Source organism: Staurois parvus, unplaced genomic scaffold (genome assembly GCF_062004578.1).
Source record: "Staurois parvus isolate SC_StPar_1 unplaced genomic scaffold, SC_StPar_1.0 ptg000179l, whole genome shotgun sequence".
In the NCBI taxonomy this organism is placed as follows: domain Eukaryota; kingdom Metazoa; phylum Chordata; class Amphibia; order Anura; family Ranidae; genus Staurois; species Staurois parvus.
The window spans coordinates 5,659,332-5,675,204 of record NW_028317975.1 but is presented as its reverse complement, the minus strand read 5'-3'; the positions used below and the strand labels follow the sequence as shown (position 1 = coordinate 5,675,204).

The following is a 15,873-nucleotide window of genomic DNA, read 5'->3' as shown; positions in this document are numbered from 1 at the left end:
ATCCGCTCTCCCCGGACCCCGCATTCACTATATCTGATCTCCTTGGACCCCGCATTCACTATATCTGATCTCCCTGGACCCCGCATTCACTATATCCGGTCTCCCCGGACCCACTTTCACTATATCTGGTCTCTCTGGACCCTGCATTCACTATATACGCTTTCCCCGGACCCCGCATTCACTATATCTGGTCTCCCCGGACCCTGCATTCACTATATCCATTCTCCCCGGACCCCACATTCACTATATCCGGTCTCCCCGAACCCTGCATTCACTATATCCCTTTTCCCCGAACCCTGCATTCACTATATCCGGTTTTTCCGGACCCTGCATTCACTTTATCAGCTCTCCCCATATCCTGCATTCACTAAACCTGCTCTCCCAGGACCCTGCATTCACTATATCTGGTCTCCCCGGACCCTGCATTGACTATATCTGGTCTCCCTGGACCCTGCATTGACTATATCCGCTCTCCCCGGACCCTGCATTCACTATATCTGCTCTCCCGGACCCTGCATTCACTATATCCGCTCTCCCTGGACCCTGCATTCACTATATCTGCTCTCCCGGACCCTGCATTCACTATATCTGATCTCCCTGGACCCTGCATTCACTATATCTGGTCTCCCCGGACCCTGCATTCACTATATCCGGTCTCCCCGGACCCCGCATTCACTATATCTGCTCTCCCCGGACCCTGCATTCACTATATCTGATCTCCCTGGACCCCGCATTCACTATATCCAGTCTCCCCAGACCCCGCATTCACTATATCTGCTCTCCCCGGACCCACTTTCACTATATCTGCTCTCCCCGGACCCTGCATTCACTATATTCGGTCTCCCCGGACCCTGCATTCAGTATATCTGGTCTCCTAGGACCCCGCATTCACTATATCCGCTCTCCCCGGACCCCGCATTCACTATATCTGATCTCCCCGGACCCCGCATTCACTATATCTGGTCTCCCCGGACCCTGCATTCACTATATCTGCTCTCCCTGGACCCGGCATTCATTATATCCGCTCTCCCCGGACCCCGCATTCACTATATCCGGTCTCCCCGGACCCTGCATTCACTATATCTGGTCTCCCCGGACCCTGCATTCACTATATCTGCTCTCCCTGGACCCGGCATTCACTATATCCGCTCTCCCCGGATCCCGCATTCACTATATCCGCTCTCCCCGGACCCCGTATTCACTATATCCGCTCTCCCCGGACTCCGCATTCACTATATCCGCTCTCCCTGGACCCGGCATTCACTATATCCGCTCTCCCCGGATCCCGCATTCACTATATCCGCTCTCCCCGGACCCCGTATTCACTATATCCGCTCTCCCCGGACTCCGCATTCACTATATCCGCTCTCCCCGGACCCCGCATTCACTATATCCGCTCTCCCCGGACCCCGCATTCACTATATCCGCTCTCCCCAGACCCCGCATTCACTATATCCGCTCTCCCCGGACCCCGCATTCACTATATCCGCTCTCCCCGGACCCCGCATTCACTATATCCGCTCTCCCCGGACCCCGCATTCACTATATCCGCTCTCCCCGGACCCTGCATTCACTATATCCGCTCTCCCCGGACCCCGCATTCACTATATCCGCTCTCCCCGGACCCTGCATTCACTATATCCGGTCTCCCCGGACCCTGCATTCACTATATCTGCTCTCCCTGGACCCGGCATTCATTATATCCGCTCTCCCCGGACCCCGCATTCACTATATCCGGTCTCCCCGGACCCTGCATTCACTATATCTGGTCTCCCCGGACCCTGCATTCACTATATCCGCTCTCCCCGGACCCCGCATTCACTATATCCGCTCTCCCCGGACCCCGCATTCACTATATCCGCTCTCCCCGGACCCCGCATTCACTATATCCGCTCTCCCCGGACCCCGCATTCACTATATCCGCTCTCCCCGGACCCCGCATTCACTATATCCGCTCTCCCCGGACCCCGCATTCACTATATCCGCTCTCCCCGGACCCTGCATTCACTATATCCGCTCTCCCCGGACCCCGCATTCACTATATCCGCTCTTCCCGGACCCTGCATTCACTATATCCGATCTCTCTATGTGTGTGTGTGTATATATATATGTATTTATATGTGTATATATATATATAGATATATATCATTTTTATTTTTTAATATATTGATTATGGCCAAAATTGTAGTATTTGAAATATAGGTCAATATATTTGGGAAGAATATAATAAGAATGTATTTTTTAAATATATTTAAAATATATTTTCTTCCATGTGGGTAAAATAGCAAATCACAATTAACTAACATATTAATAAAATAAAAAAAAAGTAGTCCTGAATAAATTTGGCACCTTTATTAAAATAAGAGCGCGATTATCCCGTTGATCCCGCGTTGCGTCTCCGGATTCTATTATACCCTCAACTGCCATCGCAGGAAATGTCATTAATATCTATTAGACAGCGTGGTGCCGTCACAGCCCGGAGAACGAATCCCTTTCAACTCGATTGCCCCGATTACATTTTAAATTTGTAAAAATGTTATTCTTAATTTTTTTTTTTTTTCGTCCCGCGTCTTGTTCGGATCGCCTTATTCCATTAGGTTGTCACGTCTGAAAATGAAAACATGACAGCCATCGACCTTGAAGGTAATAGGATTTAAACGTCTGAAGTCTGCCATCTGTTTAAGGTACCTAGCCGTCAAAAGACGAACGTTTCTACGCTTAAAACCGACTCAGGAGACGAAGCCGACTTCCTGAACGGCCCCGCTGATCATCCTGACATCCGTCTTGTGCAGTCGGCTGTCTCACCAGACAAATCCCTGCAGTTGCCTGTATAGTCGTCCCAGACGGTGCCAGCCGAGGCGTCGGTTCACGGACGCACAACGCGGGTGATAAAGGTCGCCCCCTCCCGGGGGGGCGTAATATATGTGAAATGGTTCAATCAAAAGAAACTCTTTTTAATCAGAAAAAAGAGGCAGATCGATTTCCTGCCTGTGTTGTAGTTTTTAGTTATACTATTTATTTTTGTGGTATATATAGGCAAGAAAAAAAAAACAGTTTACAAAACTATCAAAAAAAATTTGTAAACCAAAACGCGGTTTCCCATAGGAATGCATTGAAAACCAATTAATCCATTCATATTGCGAAAAAAATGTATAAATGCGTTGAAAAAAAATGAATCCGTTCCGGAGGTCAGAAAAAATAAAAAAAGGATTTTATGTGTTCAAAACTCTTTATAAAGTGCACTTTAAAGGCATAAATACTGTACAGGGACATGATAAAAAAAAATTGTGAATGCATTGAAAACCATTTATTCCATTAGTACAGCAAAACAAATTCGTAAATGCATTGAAAATGAATGAATCCATTCTGGAGGTCAGAAAAAAGTAACAAGAAAGTATTTTATCTGTTCAAAACTGTTTATAAAGTGCACTTTAAAGGCATAAATGCTGTACAAGGACATGATGACACGTTTTTCTTTGTTTCTGTTATAAAAGTTTACAAATAAATAATTGTTCTTCATAAATTTAGGCCGAGATGTATTCTGCTCCATGTCTTTGGTGAAAATAACCCAAATTAGGATGTATTATTTAGTTTGTAGGAAAGTTATAGAGTTCACAAACTATGGGATAGATCTGAATATTGATCAATCCTGAAGTACTGACGGCCAATCTAATTTCTTGAGGTCCAAGAATGTCAGAATAGTACAGATATCCCCCAAATGTCAGGACAGTACAGATATCCCCCAAATGTCAGAACAGTACAGATATCCCCAAATGTCAGGACAGTACAGATATCCCCCCAAATGTCAGAACAGTACAGATATCCCCCAAATGTCAGGACAGTACAGATATCCCCCAAATGTCAGAACGGTACAGATATCCCCCAAATGTCAGGACAGTACAGATATCCCCCAAATGTCAGGACAGTACAGATATCCCTCAAATGTCAGGACAGTACAGATATCCCCCAAATGTCAGGACAGTACAGATATCCCCCAAATGTCAGGACAGTACAGATATCCCTCAAATGTCAGGACAGTACAGATATCCCCCAAATGTCAGGACAGTACAGATATCCCCCAAATGTCAGGACAGTACAGATATCCCCCAAATGTCAGGACAGTACAGATATCCCCCAAATGTCAGAACAGTACAGATATCCCCCAAATGTCAGGACAGTACAGATATCCCCCAAATGTCAGAACAGTACAGATATCCCCCCAAATGTCAGGACAGTACAGATATCCCCCAAATGTCAGGACAGTACAGATATCCCCCAAATGTCAGAACAGTACAGATATCCCCCCAAATGTCAGGACAGTACAGATATCCCCCAAATGTCAGAACAGTACAGATATCCCCCAAATGTCAGGACAGTACAGATATCCCCCAAATGTCAGAACAGTACAGATATCCCCCAAATGTCAGGACAGTACAGATATCCCCCAAATGTCAGGACAGTACAGATATCCCCCAAATGTCAGAATAGTACAGATATCCCCAAATGACCCCTTTTTGCAGAGTAGACAGTCCGACGTACTTCATAAGAGGAATGGCGAGTTTTTTGAAGTTGTATTTTTTTTGTCATAATTTTTCGGAAAATTAAAAAATTAAAAAATCTATTTTCACTATTTATTTTTTTACATACTGTCACCAGTGCAGTACAGCGTCATCATATAACTGGCATGGCGGTGAACAGGGACACTGACTGGTGACAGTATGAAAAAAAAATATATATATATATTTTTTTTTTAATTATTTTAAATTTTTTTATTACATTTTTTTTTTTTTTTTTTTTTAAGATTTTTTTTTAAGATTTTACTATGACCAAAGTAGTACAATGTTACCATAGTAACATTGTACTACTTTGGGGAAGTGATCTGAATTTTTTTATTTTTTTTACACAATTTGCTTATAGCAAAGAATTACTTTGCTATAAGCAAGCATTTACCTGAATGACATCGATTCATTCAGCTTTTTTTTTTTTTTTGTGCTTAGCTGTGATTTGGTCACAGCTAATCACATGACATGTGCATGTGACCTGCTGTGACCATTCACAGCTAGGCACTAGTATACAATGGATGGCATCATGAATGAAGCCATCCATTGTATACAACTGTCATGTGACCTGCTGTGATTGGTCACAGCAGGTCACATGGTACCAGCAACGGGGGCCGGTACTCAGATCTGTTATCGGCCGTGTCCGAGGTGCACGGCCGATGACAGATCGCGCTTCTGCGCCGCTCTGCATTAGCGCAAACTGCGCATGTGCGGGAGCACGCCAAATGGCGTGCACCCGGAATACAGCAGCACATTTGAAGCCGCCAAACGGCCATTGGCCGGGCGGCTAATGGTTAAAGGCATAAATACTGTACAGGGACATGATAAAAAAAAATTGTGAATGCATTGAAAACCAATTAATCCATTCCGGAGGTCAGAAAAAAGTAACAGAAAAAGTATTTTATCTGTTCAAAACTCTTTATAAAGTGCACTTTAAAGGCATAAATACTGTACAGGGACATGATAAAAAAAATATTGTGAATGCATTGAAAGCCAATTAATCCTTTTCAGAGGTCAGAAAAAAAAAGTTTACAAAATTATCACTTAAATCTGGTTCATCAATCCCCTCCCCCCTCCCCCATCAACATATCAATTACATTTTTCAAATACAGGCGTACCTCGGTTTGCAAATTTAATTCGTTCTGCGGGTCTTTTCGTATTGCGAAAAATTTGTAAACCGAGATGCGGTTTCCCATAGGAATGCATTGAAAACCAATTATTCCGTTAGTATTGCGAAAAAAATTTGTAAATGGATTGAAAACCAATTAATCCATTCCGGAGGTCAGAAAAAAGTAACCAAAAAGTATTTTATCTGTTCAAAACTCTTTATAAAGTGCACTTTAAAGGCATAAATACTGTACAGGGACATGATAAAAAAAAAATTGTGAATGCATTGAAAACCAATTAATCCGTTCGTATTGCAAAACAAATTCGTAAATGCATTGAAAGCCAATTAATCCGTTCCAGAGGTCAGAAAAGAGTAACAAAAAAGTCTTTTATCTGTTCAAAACTGTTTATAAAGTGCACTTTAAAGGCATAAATACTGTACAGGGACATGATTAAAAATTGATTCATAAATGCACTGAAAACCAATTAATCTGTTCATATTGCGAAAACAATTCGTAAATGCATTGAAAGCCAATTAATCCGTTCCGGAGGTCAGAAAAAAGTCAAAAAAATCTTATCTGTTCAAAACTGTTTATAAAGTGCACTTTAAAGGCATAAATACTGTTCAGGGACATGATTAAGAAATAAATTGTGCATGAATTGAAAAAGAATTAATCAGTTCGTATTGCAAAACAGATTTTCATTCCTAAACCAAAAATTGTGTTACCGAGGTGTCCGTAAACCGAGCTCCGCCTGTGAAATCTTTTAATTTTCATGACCTTATTTAGACTTAGTGATGTCACCACTGGGTTTCTGTTCCTGTCTATGCAATGTGTAGGATCAGGGCCGTGGATAAGGGGGTACCACCAGCCCTCCTCTATAGGGCCCAGGCCAGCAGGGGGGCCCAGACAGCTGGAGGAATTGGACTTGGGCAGGGAGGGTGATCGGCACGGCAGTGGCGGGGGCAATTACTGCAACCGATCCCCTGTAAGGCTCTCTCTGCAGCAGCTGAAAGCCGGCTTCTTCTCCCCTCCCCCTCTCCACTGGCTTTCAGCTGCTGCAGAGAGAGACAAAAAGGGGATCAGTTTCAGTAATTTAACAGCCCCTTCCTTTCCTGAATGAACACGAGTGATTGGTACCGATCACTCACTGTGGTTTATTCACTAAAGATGGTTTGCTCAGAATCTGGTGCACTTCTGCATGGAACCAATCAGCTTCCAGGTTTTATTGAACAAGCTGAGGGTAGAAGCTGATTGGCTCCCATGCACAGCCGCTCCAGATTCTGAGTGCACCAGCTTTAGTAAATTCCCCCCTACTATGTTCATTCATAACTAAAGCACAGTAAACTGTGTGTTTTTTTTGGGGGGGTGGGGGCCCTGTTAGGTTGGCTGTAAGGGGCCCCCGTGGTTTGGGGGGGGCTGTCAGATTGACTGTAAGGGGCCCCATGGTTTGGGGGGGTCTGTTAGATTGACTGTAAGGGGCCCCATGGTTTGGGGGGTCTGTTAGGTTGGCTGTATGGGGCCCCATGGTTGGAGGGGGCCTGTTAGGTTGGCTGTATGGGGCCCCATGGTTTGGGGGGGTCTGTTAGTTTGGCTGTATGGGGCCCCCATGGTTTGGGGGGCCTGTTAGGTTGGCTGTACGGGGCCCTGTGGTTTGGGGGGGGCTTTCAGGTTGATTGCAAGGGGCCCCGTGGTTTGGGGGGGCCTGTTAGGTTGGCTGTATGGGCCCCATGGTTTGGAGGGGTCCTGTTAGGTTGGCTGTATGGGGCCCCATGATTTTGGGGGCCTGTTAGGTTGGCTGTATGGGGCCCCATGGTTTGGGGGGGCCTGTTAGGTTGGCTGTATGGGGCCCCATGGTTTGGGGGGACCTGTCAGGTTGACTGTAAGGGGCCCCGTGATTTCTAACAGCAGCCCTGCGTAGGAGCATTTGTTGCTGGTAGTGGGATCTTCTTTTTCTGAAGGGATCTTATGTTGCTAGTGGGCCAATGGTTGCTGAGAGGGATCTACTGTTGAGGGAGGGGTCTATCGTCGCTGGCTCCTGCAAGGTCTATTGATGCCGGCTGCTGGGAGACCCACGTGGAAGAAAAATATATCTGAAATACTACAATTTTGGCCGTATTCAATATATTTCAAAATATATAAAAGTGTATGTTTTGAGCTGCATTTTTTTATATATTAAAAATATATATGAAGAATATTTAAAAAATATACATTTTCAAATATATGTCTTTGAAAGTACATTTAATCTACATTTTTTGGAATGCATTTACCAGCAGATAAAATTTTTTATATGTTAAAAAAAAAGCTGAAGAATATATTTAACAAAATATATATTTTTAAATATATGCCTTTAGAAAATGTATTTAAGTTTTAATTTTTTTAGAATACATGTTAAAATATATTAGCGTAAGCCAATATATTGTAAATATTTGTCACATATATCATTTTTGTTTCTAAATGTATTGGAAATATATTTCTCTTCCATGTGGGGATCTACTGTATTGTTACATTGAGGGTCTTTTAAAGCTGGGGGCGGGGTATTGTTGTTGGGAGGGGGGGGGGGTTTTGATGCTGGTGGTCTATTGTTGCTGGGGGGGATCTATTGTTGCTGATGGAGATCTATTGTTGCTGGAGGGGCCTATTGTTCCTGGCTGCAGAGGATTGTGCTTGGAAGTGGGAAGGGGATGGAAACAAGGGGTGGCTTGGAAACGGAGAGTACCTGCACCTACTCTCTGAGAAAAAAAGCCCTGGGCTTCAACATGGAGCCTGTAAGGTTTGTAGGGATCAGCATAAGCTTGGACCGCCCACATGGAAGAAAAAATATATTTGAAATACTACAATTTTGGCCGTATTCAATATATTTAAAAAAAAAAAAAAAAAAAAAAAATAATAATAATAATAATAAAATAATTATATATATAAATATTTTTTAAAATACATTTTCAAATAGAATGTATGTCTTTAAAAATACATTTAATCTAAAATTTTGGAATGCATTTACAAATATATGTAAAATAATATGTTAAAGGGACCTTTTTATATGTTAAAAAAATCTGAAGAGTATATTTTAATAAAAAATATATTTAAAAAAATATTTTTTAGATATTTTGTAATATATAAAAAATGCATTTTAACATGAAGTGTGTATGTATATATATATATTTTACAAAATATATGATAAATATTTTTTTAAATGTATTCTTCTGATTTTTTTAGCATATAAAAATGTCATTTTAACATATATTTTTACATATATTTGTAAATGCATTCCAAAAATGTAGCTTATATATATTTTTAAAGACATACAGTATATTTGAAAATGTATTTTGAAAAATATTTTTCATATACTTTGTAATAAGAATGCATTTCAACACAAAGTATGTATGTGTATATATATATATATATATATATATATATATATATATATATATAATATATATATAAAAAATTTCAAAATATATTTTTTTTAAATATACTCCTTAGATTTTTTTTAACATATAAAAAAGCCATTTTAACATATATTTTTACATATATTTGTAAATGCATTCCAAAAATGTAGCTTACATGTATTTTTAAAGACATACAGTCTATTTGAAAATGTATTTTGAAGAATATTTTTCATATACTTTGTAATAAAAATGCATTTCAACACAAAGTGTGTATATATATATATATATATATATATATATATATATATATATATAATTTATTTTTTTTTTCAAAATATATTTTTTTTAAATATACTCCTCAAATTTTTTTTAACATATAAAAAGCCATTTTAACATATATTTTTACATATATTTGTAAATGCATTCCAAAAATGTAGCTTACATGCATTTTTAAAGACATACAGTATATTTGAAAATGTATTTTGAAAAATATTTTTCATTTACTTTGTAATAAAAATGCATTTCAACACAAAGTATATATATATATATATATATATATATATATAATTTTTTTTTCAAAATATATTTTTTTTAAATATACTCCTCAGATTTTTTTTAACATATAAAAAAGCCATTTTAACATATATTTTTACATATATTTGTAAATGAATTCCAAAAATGTAGCTTACATGTATTTTTAAAGACGTACAGTCTATTTGAAAATGTATTTTTAAAAATATAAAAACCACATTTCAACATGAAGTATGTGTGTGTATATATATATAAAAATAAATAATACGACCAAAATTGTAGTATGTCGAATGTACAGTATGTCAATATATTTGGTACCAGGGGCGGACTGACAACTCATGGGGCCCCGGGCAATAGGGGATCATGGGGCCCCTGTGTCCTTGCCCAAACTCAAAAAAGCCTATGAAAAAGGTACCAGGGGCATCACATGGGGCCCCCTACTGACCCCGGGCCCTCGAGTTTCCAAATGGTCAGTCTGCCCCTGTTTGGGAAGTATATTCAAAAATTATATTTAAAATATATTTTTCTTCCATGGGGGGCGGTCCTCAATACTATAAATTCTGTAGATGGGATGTCTTGTAGGGTGGGGCCAAGTCCCGCCCTGCGTGTCTACAGAGCGCACCTCCATAGACACACAGGTCGAGAGCGAGCACGCAGCGTTTGTCCCCGTAGCACACGGCTTGCTATGGGGACACACAAAGAAGCGGAGTAGCCAGCATTGCCGGCGGGGGACCCGCGATGAGGAAGATCGGGGCCACTCTGTGCAATACAGAGCAGGTGAATATAACATGTTTGTTTTTTGCTATTTATTTATTTTTTTAAATCTGCCTTTTGTAACACTTTACATCTTAAAACCTATAGAAAGAAGAAACATATGTGATCCATTCACACAGAGCGAACACACAGCTAACTGATCCTGTTTACTTGTGTCAAGCCTTTAAAGAGTCTTGTGACTCCCCTTTGCCATTTACACCGGTCGATGCAACCTTGTACCTTGATGAATAGCATTTCCTGAAGTATTTCTTGATTCCTATCTCGTTGTGTCTTTTCAGGTCTTTTCAGGGAACACAAACGCGGACGGTGTGGCGAACCACAGATTTCCGAATTCTATAAAAGCCAGATTCCTCAGATTTGTGCCCCTGGAGTGGAATCCCAGCGGGAGAATCGGGATGAGAGTGGAAGTCTATGGGTGTTCATATAGTAAGTAGGTTCATTTTTATAAATGCTACATTTCTTTTTTCTGTAATACCCGCATGGAAGAAAAATATATTTTACTTATATTTTAAAAATACATTCTTAATATATTCTTCTCAAATATATTGACATATATTTCAAATAGTTTCAAATTTTGGCCGTATTCAATATACAATATATGTCAAAAATATATTTTAATATACAGTATTTGTGAATATATTATTAGAAATATATTCAGAACACGCGCTGCGATAAATGTCAAAGTGTCATTTGGAATGCATTTACAAGTATATGGGCGTGGGGACCTGGAGGGTTCCGAGAGAGGCTGCGGGTTTCATGACGGTGTATGCACAGCCCGACTCTCGTTCCCAGGATGTTCGGAGCTGTGAAGGTGAGTGCCTTTCTCTCTGTCGCCTTGTGGGGTGGTGGTTGGTGTATGGGGGACAGTGGTAGTGGAAGGCCGTATCAAGTGGGAGGCAAGGGTGTTGTTGGTCAATGTCAGGCTCTTTCTGCGCAACACAAAACCTAAATACACCAATATACAGTTGTGACCAAAATTATTCAACCCCCACTGAAATTGAGTGTTTTGGCCAGTTTGACATTGCTTTTGATCATTCAGTCATCTTGCTTACATTTACATTAAAGAGGCACTTGTAGGTCAGACAAATATAACATAACAGTTATAATGAAATAACCACAAATGTCTTTTCTGTGCTCACAGCATTATCAGTTTTATTCAACCCCCAAGTGACATTCAATCTTAGTACTTAGTACAGCATCCTTTTACAGTTATAACAGCTTTTAAACGTGAAGCATAGCTTGACACAAGTGTCTTGCAGCGATCTACGGGTATCTTCGCCCATTCTTCATGGGCAAAGGCCTCCAGTTCAGTCACATTCTTAGGCTTGCGCACTGCAACTGCTTTCTTTAAGTCCCACCAGAGGTTCTCAATCGGATTTAAGTCTGGTGACTGCGATGGCCACTCCAAAATGTTCCAGCCTTTCCTCTGCAACCATGCTCTAGTGGACTTGGAGGTATGCTTGGGATCATTGTCCTGTTGAAAGGTCCAACGTCTCCCAAGCCTCAGGTGTGTGACGGACTGCATCACGTTTCCATCCAATATCTCCTGGTACTGAAGAGAATTCATGGTACCTTGCACACGCTGAAGCTTCCCTGTACCTGCAGAAGCAAAACAGCCCCAAAGCATGATTGACCCTCCACCATGCTTCACAGTAGGCAAGGTGTTCTTTTCATCATAGGCCTTGTTCTTCCTCCTCCAAACATAGCGTTGATCCATGGGCCCAAACAGTTCTAATTTTGTTTCATCAGTCCACAGAACACTATCCCACAACTTTTGTGGTTTGTCCACATGGCTTTTGGCATACTGCAGTCGACTCTTCTTATTCTTTGGAGACAGCAAGGGGGTACGCCTGGGAGTTCTGGCACGGAGGCCTTCATTACGCAGTGTGCGTCTTATTGTCTGGGCTGAAACTTCTGTACCCACATCTGACAAATCTTTTCTCAGTTCCTCAGCAGTCACACGGGGACTTCTCTCCACTCTACGCTTCAGGTAGCGCACAGCAGTCGAAGTCAGCATCTTCTTTCTGCCACGACCAGGTAGCGTTTCAACAGTGCCCTTTGCCTTGAATTTGCGAATGATGCTTCCTAAGGTGTCTCTTGGTATGTTTAACATCTTTGCAATCTTCTTATAGCCATTGCCCTTCCTGTGAAGAGAAATCACCTCTTCTCTTGTCTTCCTGGACCATTCTCTTGCCTTCACCATGTTTGTAACCACACCAGTAAATGTCTAGAAGGAGCTGAGTATCACAGTCATTTTAAAGCTGCCTAATTGGTGCTTATTATGCTTGATTGCTGCTCGGTGACATCCACAGGTGTTTTCAATACCTGATGGAAAGCACCTGTATGAACCTCTGTTCTTCAGAGTGGTAGTCTTTAAGGGGTTGAATAATTGTGGCAATGAAGAAACCACATAAGAACCATTTACTACTGTATTACATAAACAATTGATGTCATTTTAGTTGCATTTGGGTAGTTACAACGTCCTTGTAGGATTTGATTCTGAATACAATTCCAAATGTACACTATAGTCCCTAAACCCCTTTACAGCATTGGGGGTTGAATAATTTTGGTCACAACTGTATATATATATATACAGTGAAGGAAATGCGTATTTGCTCCCCTGCTGATGTTGAATGTTCGCCCCTCACAAAGAAATGATCGGTCTAACAATGGAATGTTCGGTGTAACACTGAGAGACAGAATACAACAAATTCAGCAGAAATGCGTCTAACAAATGATGACTGATCTGCATGTTCATGAGGGAAATAAGGATTTGATCCCCTTCACAAAACATGACTTAGTACTTGGTGGCAAATCCCTTGTTGGCAATCACAGAGGTCAGACGTTTCCTGGAGTTTGCCCCCAGGTTTACACACATCTCAGGAGGGATTTTGGCCCACTCCTCTTGGCAGATCCTCTCCAAGTCATTAAAGGTTTGGTGGCTGATGTTTGGCAATTCGAACTTTCAGCTCCCTCCACAGATTTTCAATCGGATTAAGGTCTGGAGGCTGGCTAGGCCACTTCAGGACCTTAATGTGCTTCTCTTTGAGCCGCTCCTTTGTTGCCTTGGCCGTGTGTTTTGGGTCATTGTCATGCTGGAACACCCATCCACGACCCATTTTCAATGCCCTGGCTGAGGGAAGAAGGTTCTCACCCAAGATTTGAGGGTACATTGCCCCGTTCATTGTCCCTTTGATGCGGTGCAGTTGTCCTGTCCCCTTAGCAGAAAAACACCCCCAAAGCAGAATGTTTCCACCACCATGTTTGACAGTTGGGATGGTGTTCTTGGGGTCATAGGCAGCATTCCTCCTCCTCCAAACACGGCGAGTTGAGTTGATGCCAAAGAGCTAAATTTTGGTCTCATCTGACCACAACACTTCCCACCAGTCCTCCTCTGCATTATTCAGATGTTCAGTAGCAAACTTCAGACGGGCCTGGACATGTGCTTTCTTGAGCAGAGGGACCTTGCGGGCACTGCAGGATTTCAGTCCTTGTCGGCATAGTGTGTTACCAATTGTTTTCTTGGTGACTGTGGTCCCAGCTGCCTGGAGATCATTGACAAGATCCTCACATGTAGTTCTGGGATGATTCCTCACTGTTCTCATGATCATTGACAATCCACGAGGTGAGATCTTGCATGGTGCACCAGACCCAGGGAGACTGACACTTGTTTTGTGTTTCTTCCATTTGTGAATGATTGCACCAACTGTTGTCACCTTCTCACCAAGCTGCTTGGCCATAGTTTGGTAGCCCAGTCCAGCCTTGTGTAGGTCTACAATCTTGTCCCTGACATCCTTGGACAGCTCTTTGGTCTTTGCCATGGTGGAGAGTTTGGAATCTGATGGTTTGATTGCTCCTGTGGACAGGTGTCTTTTATACAGATAACAAAATGAGATTAGCAGCACTCCCTTTAAGAGACTGCTTCTAATCTCAGCTTGTTACCTGTATGAAAGACACCTGGTAGCCAGAAATCCTGCTGAATTGATAGGGGATCAAATCCTTATTTCCCTCATGAACATGCAGATCAGTCATCATTTGTTAGACGCATTTCTGCTGAATTTGTTGTTGTAATCTGTCTCTCAGTGTTACACCGAACATTCCATTTTTAGACCGATCGTTTCTTTGTGAGGGGCGAACATTCAACATCAACAGGCGAGCAAATACGCATTTCCTTCACTGTATACACACAGTGGGGAAAATTATTACAATTATTATTTACTCCCTCCTTGTGTAGGTCTACAATCTTGTCCCTGACGTCCTTTGACAGCTCTTTGGTCTTGCCCAAGGTGGGGAGGTTTGAATGGAAGAGATTCTGTGGACAGGCGTCTTTTGTACGCATAATGAGTTGTCCTTAGGAGCGCCTTCTTACATTCAAAGGACTAATCTGTGTACCACATGAGCACACAGCCAGTCTGTGGGAGCCAGAATCATTGTTGATTGGTAGGGGATCAAATACTTATTTTACTCACCGAACTGCAACTCCATTTATAACATTTGTATCATGTGCTTGTTCTGGACTTTTGGTTGATAGTCTGTCTCTATCGTTTAAAATACATCTATAACAAAAACAGAAATGTAGCGCTAATTCATACCACAATTGCATAAAATATAGTGAAAAATTAATAAATGAATAAAGTCTTCAAAAAAGTCCAATAAATGTGTTAAAATAAAACAATATATTTGAAAAAGTGATGTGCCGCCAACAGGGAAGACAAAATAAAGAATCCTCCACCATCACCATTCACAGCCTCTTACCGGAAAAAAATGACCACAGATCATGCGGTCAAAAACAGCAAATATGGGATACCAATGGACATGTTGAGAGCCTCAATCTCCCCCCCCCCCCCCAAAAAAAAGGCAGTTCCACCGCTAATGACTCGATGTCAGAGATCCACTATTAAGCCTCAAGAATAATGGGACGTATACAAAGAGAAGCTCCTCATGGTGTAGCATTTTAAAAAAATGCAAAGTTTAATAAAGTATCGCACTGACAAACATAAGATAAGAACAGCATGTGAGATCATAAAAGTTTCCGACCAACAAAATGGCCGCAGTGCGTGACGCAATGACATCATAAGCCATAACTCCACCACCTACACGTTTCGTCACAAGCAGACGACGTCACGCCCCTGAAAAAATCTGCAGGGGATCAAATCATAATTTTCTCCACTGTGCACATTTATATGTATATATATATATATATATATAAAATCAGTTTATATACTCTGTGTATATATATATATTCAGTATGTGTGTATGTGTACGTATATATATATTCAGTTTATATATTCCATATATATATATATTCAGTATGTGTGTGTGTATGTGTACGTATATATATATATATATTTTTTTTCAGTTTATATATTCCGTATATATATATATTCAGTATGTGTGTGTGTGTACAGTATGTGTACGTATATATATATATTTTTTTTTATCAATATATATATATATATATATATATATATATATATTCAGTATGTGTGTGTGTATGTGTACGTATATATATAT

At 41.0% G+C, this 15,873-nt stretch overlaps 1 protein-coding gene across 1 annotated transcript in view; it reads left to right on the top strand.

Annotated features, from left to right (window-relative positions):
* Positions 1 to 15,873, top strand: part of LOC149462256 (contactin-associated protein-like 5) — a 577,382-nt gene that overhangs the window by 203,139 nt on the left and 358,370 nt on the right. The window contains exon 4 of the mRNA XM_089677193.1: positions 10,638 to 10,785. Within this exon, the coding sequence (XP_089533319.1) occupies positions 10,638 to 10,785 (148 nt within the window). The remainder of the gene's footprint in view (positions 1 to 10,637; positions 10,786 to 15,873) is intronic.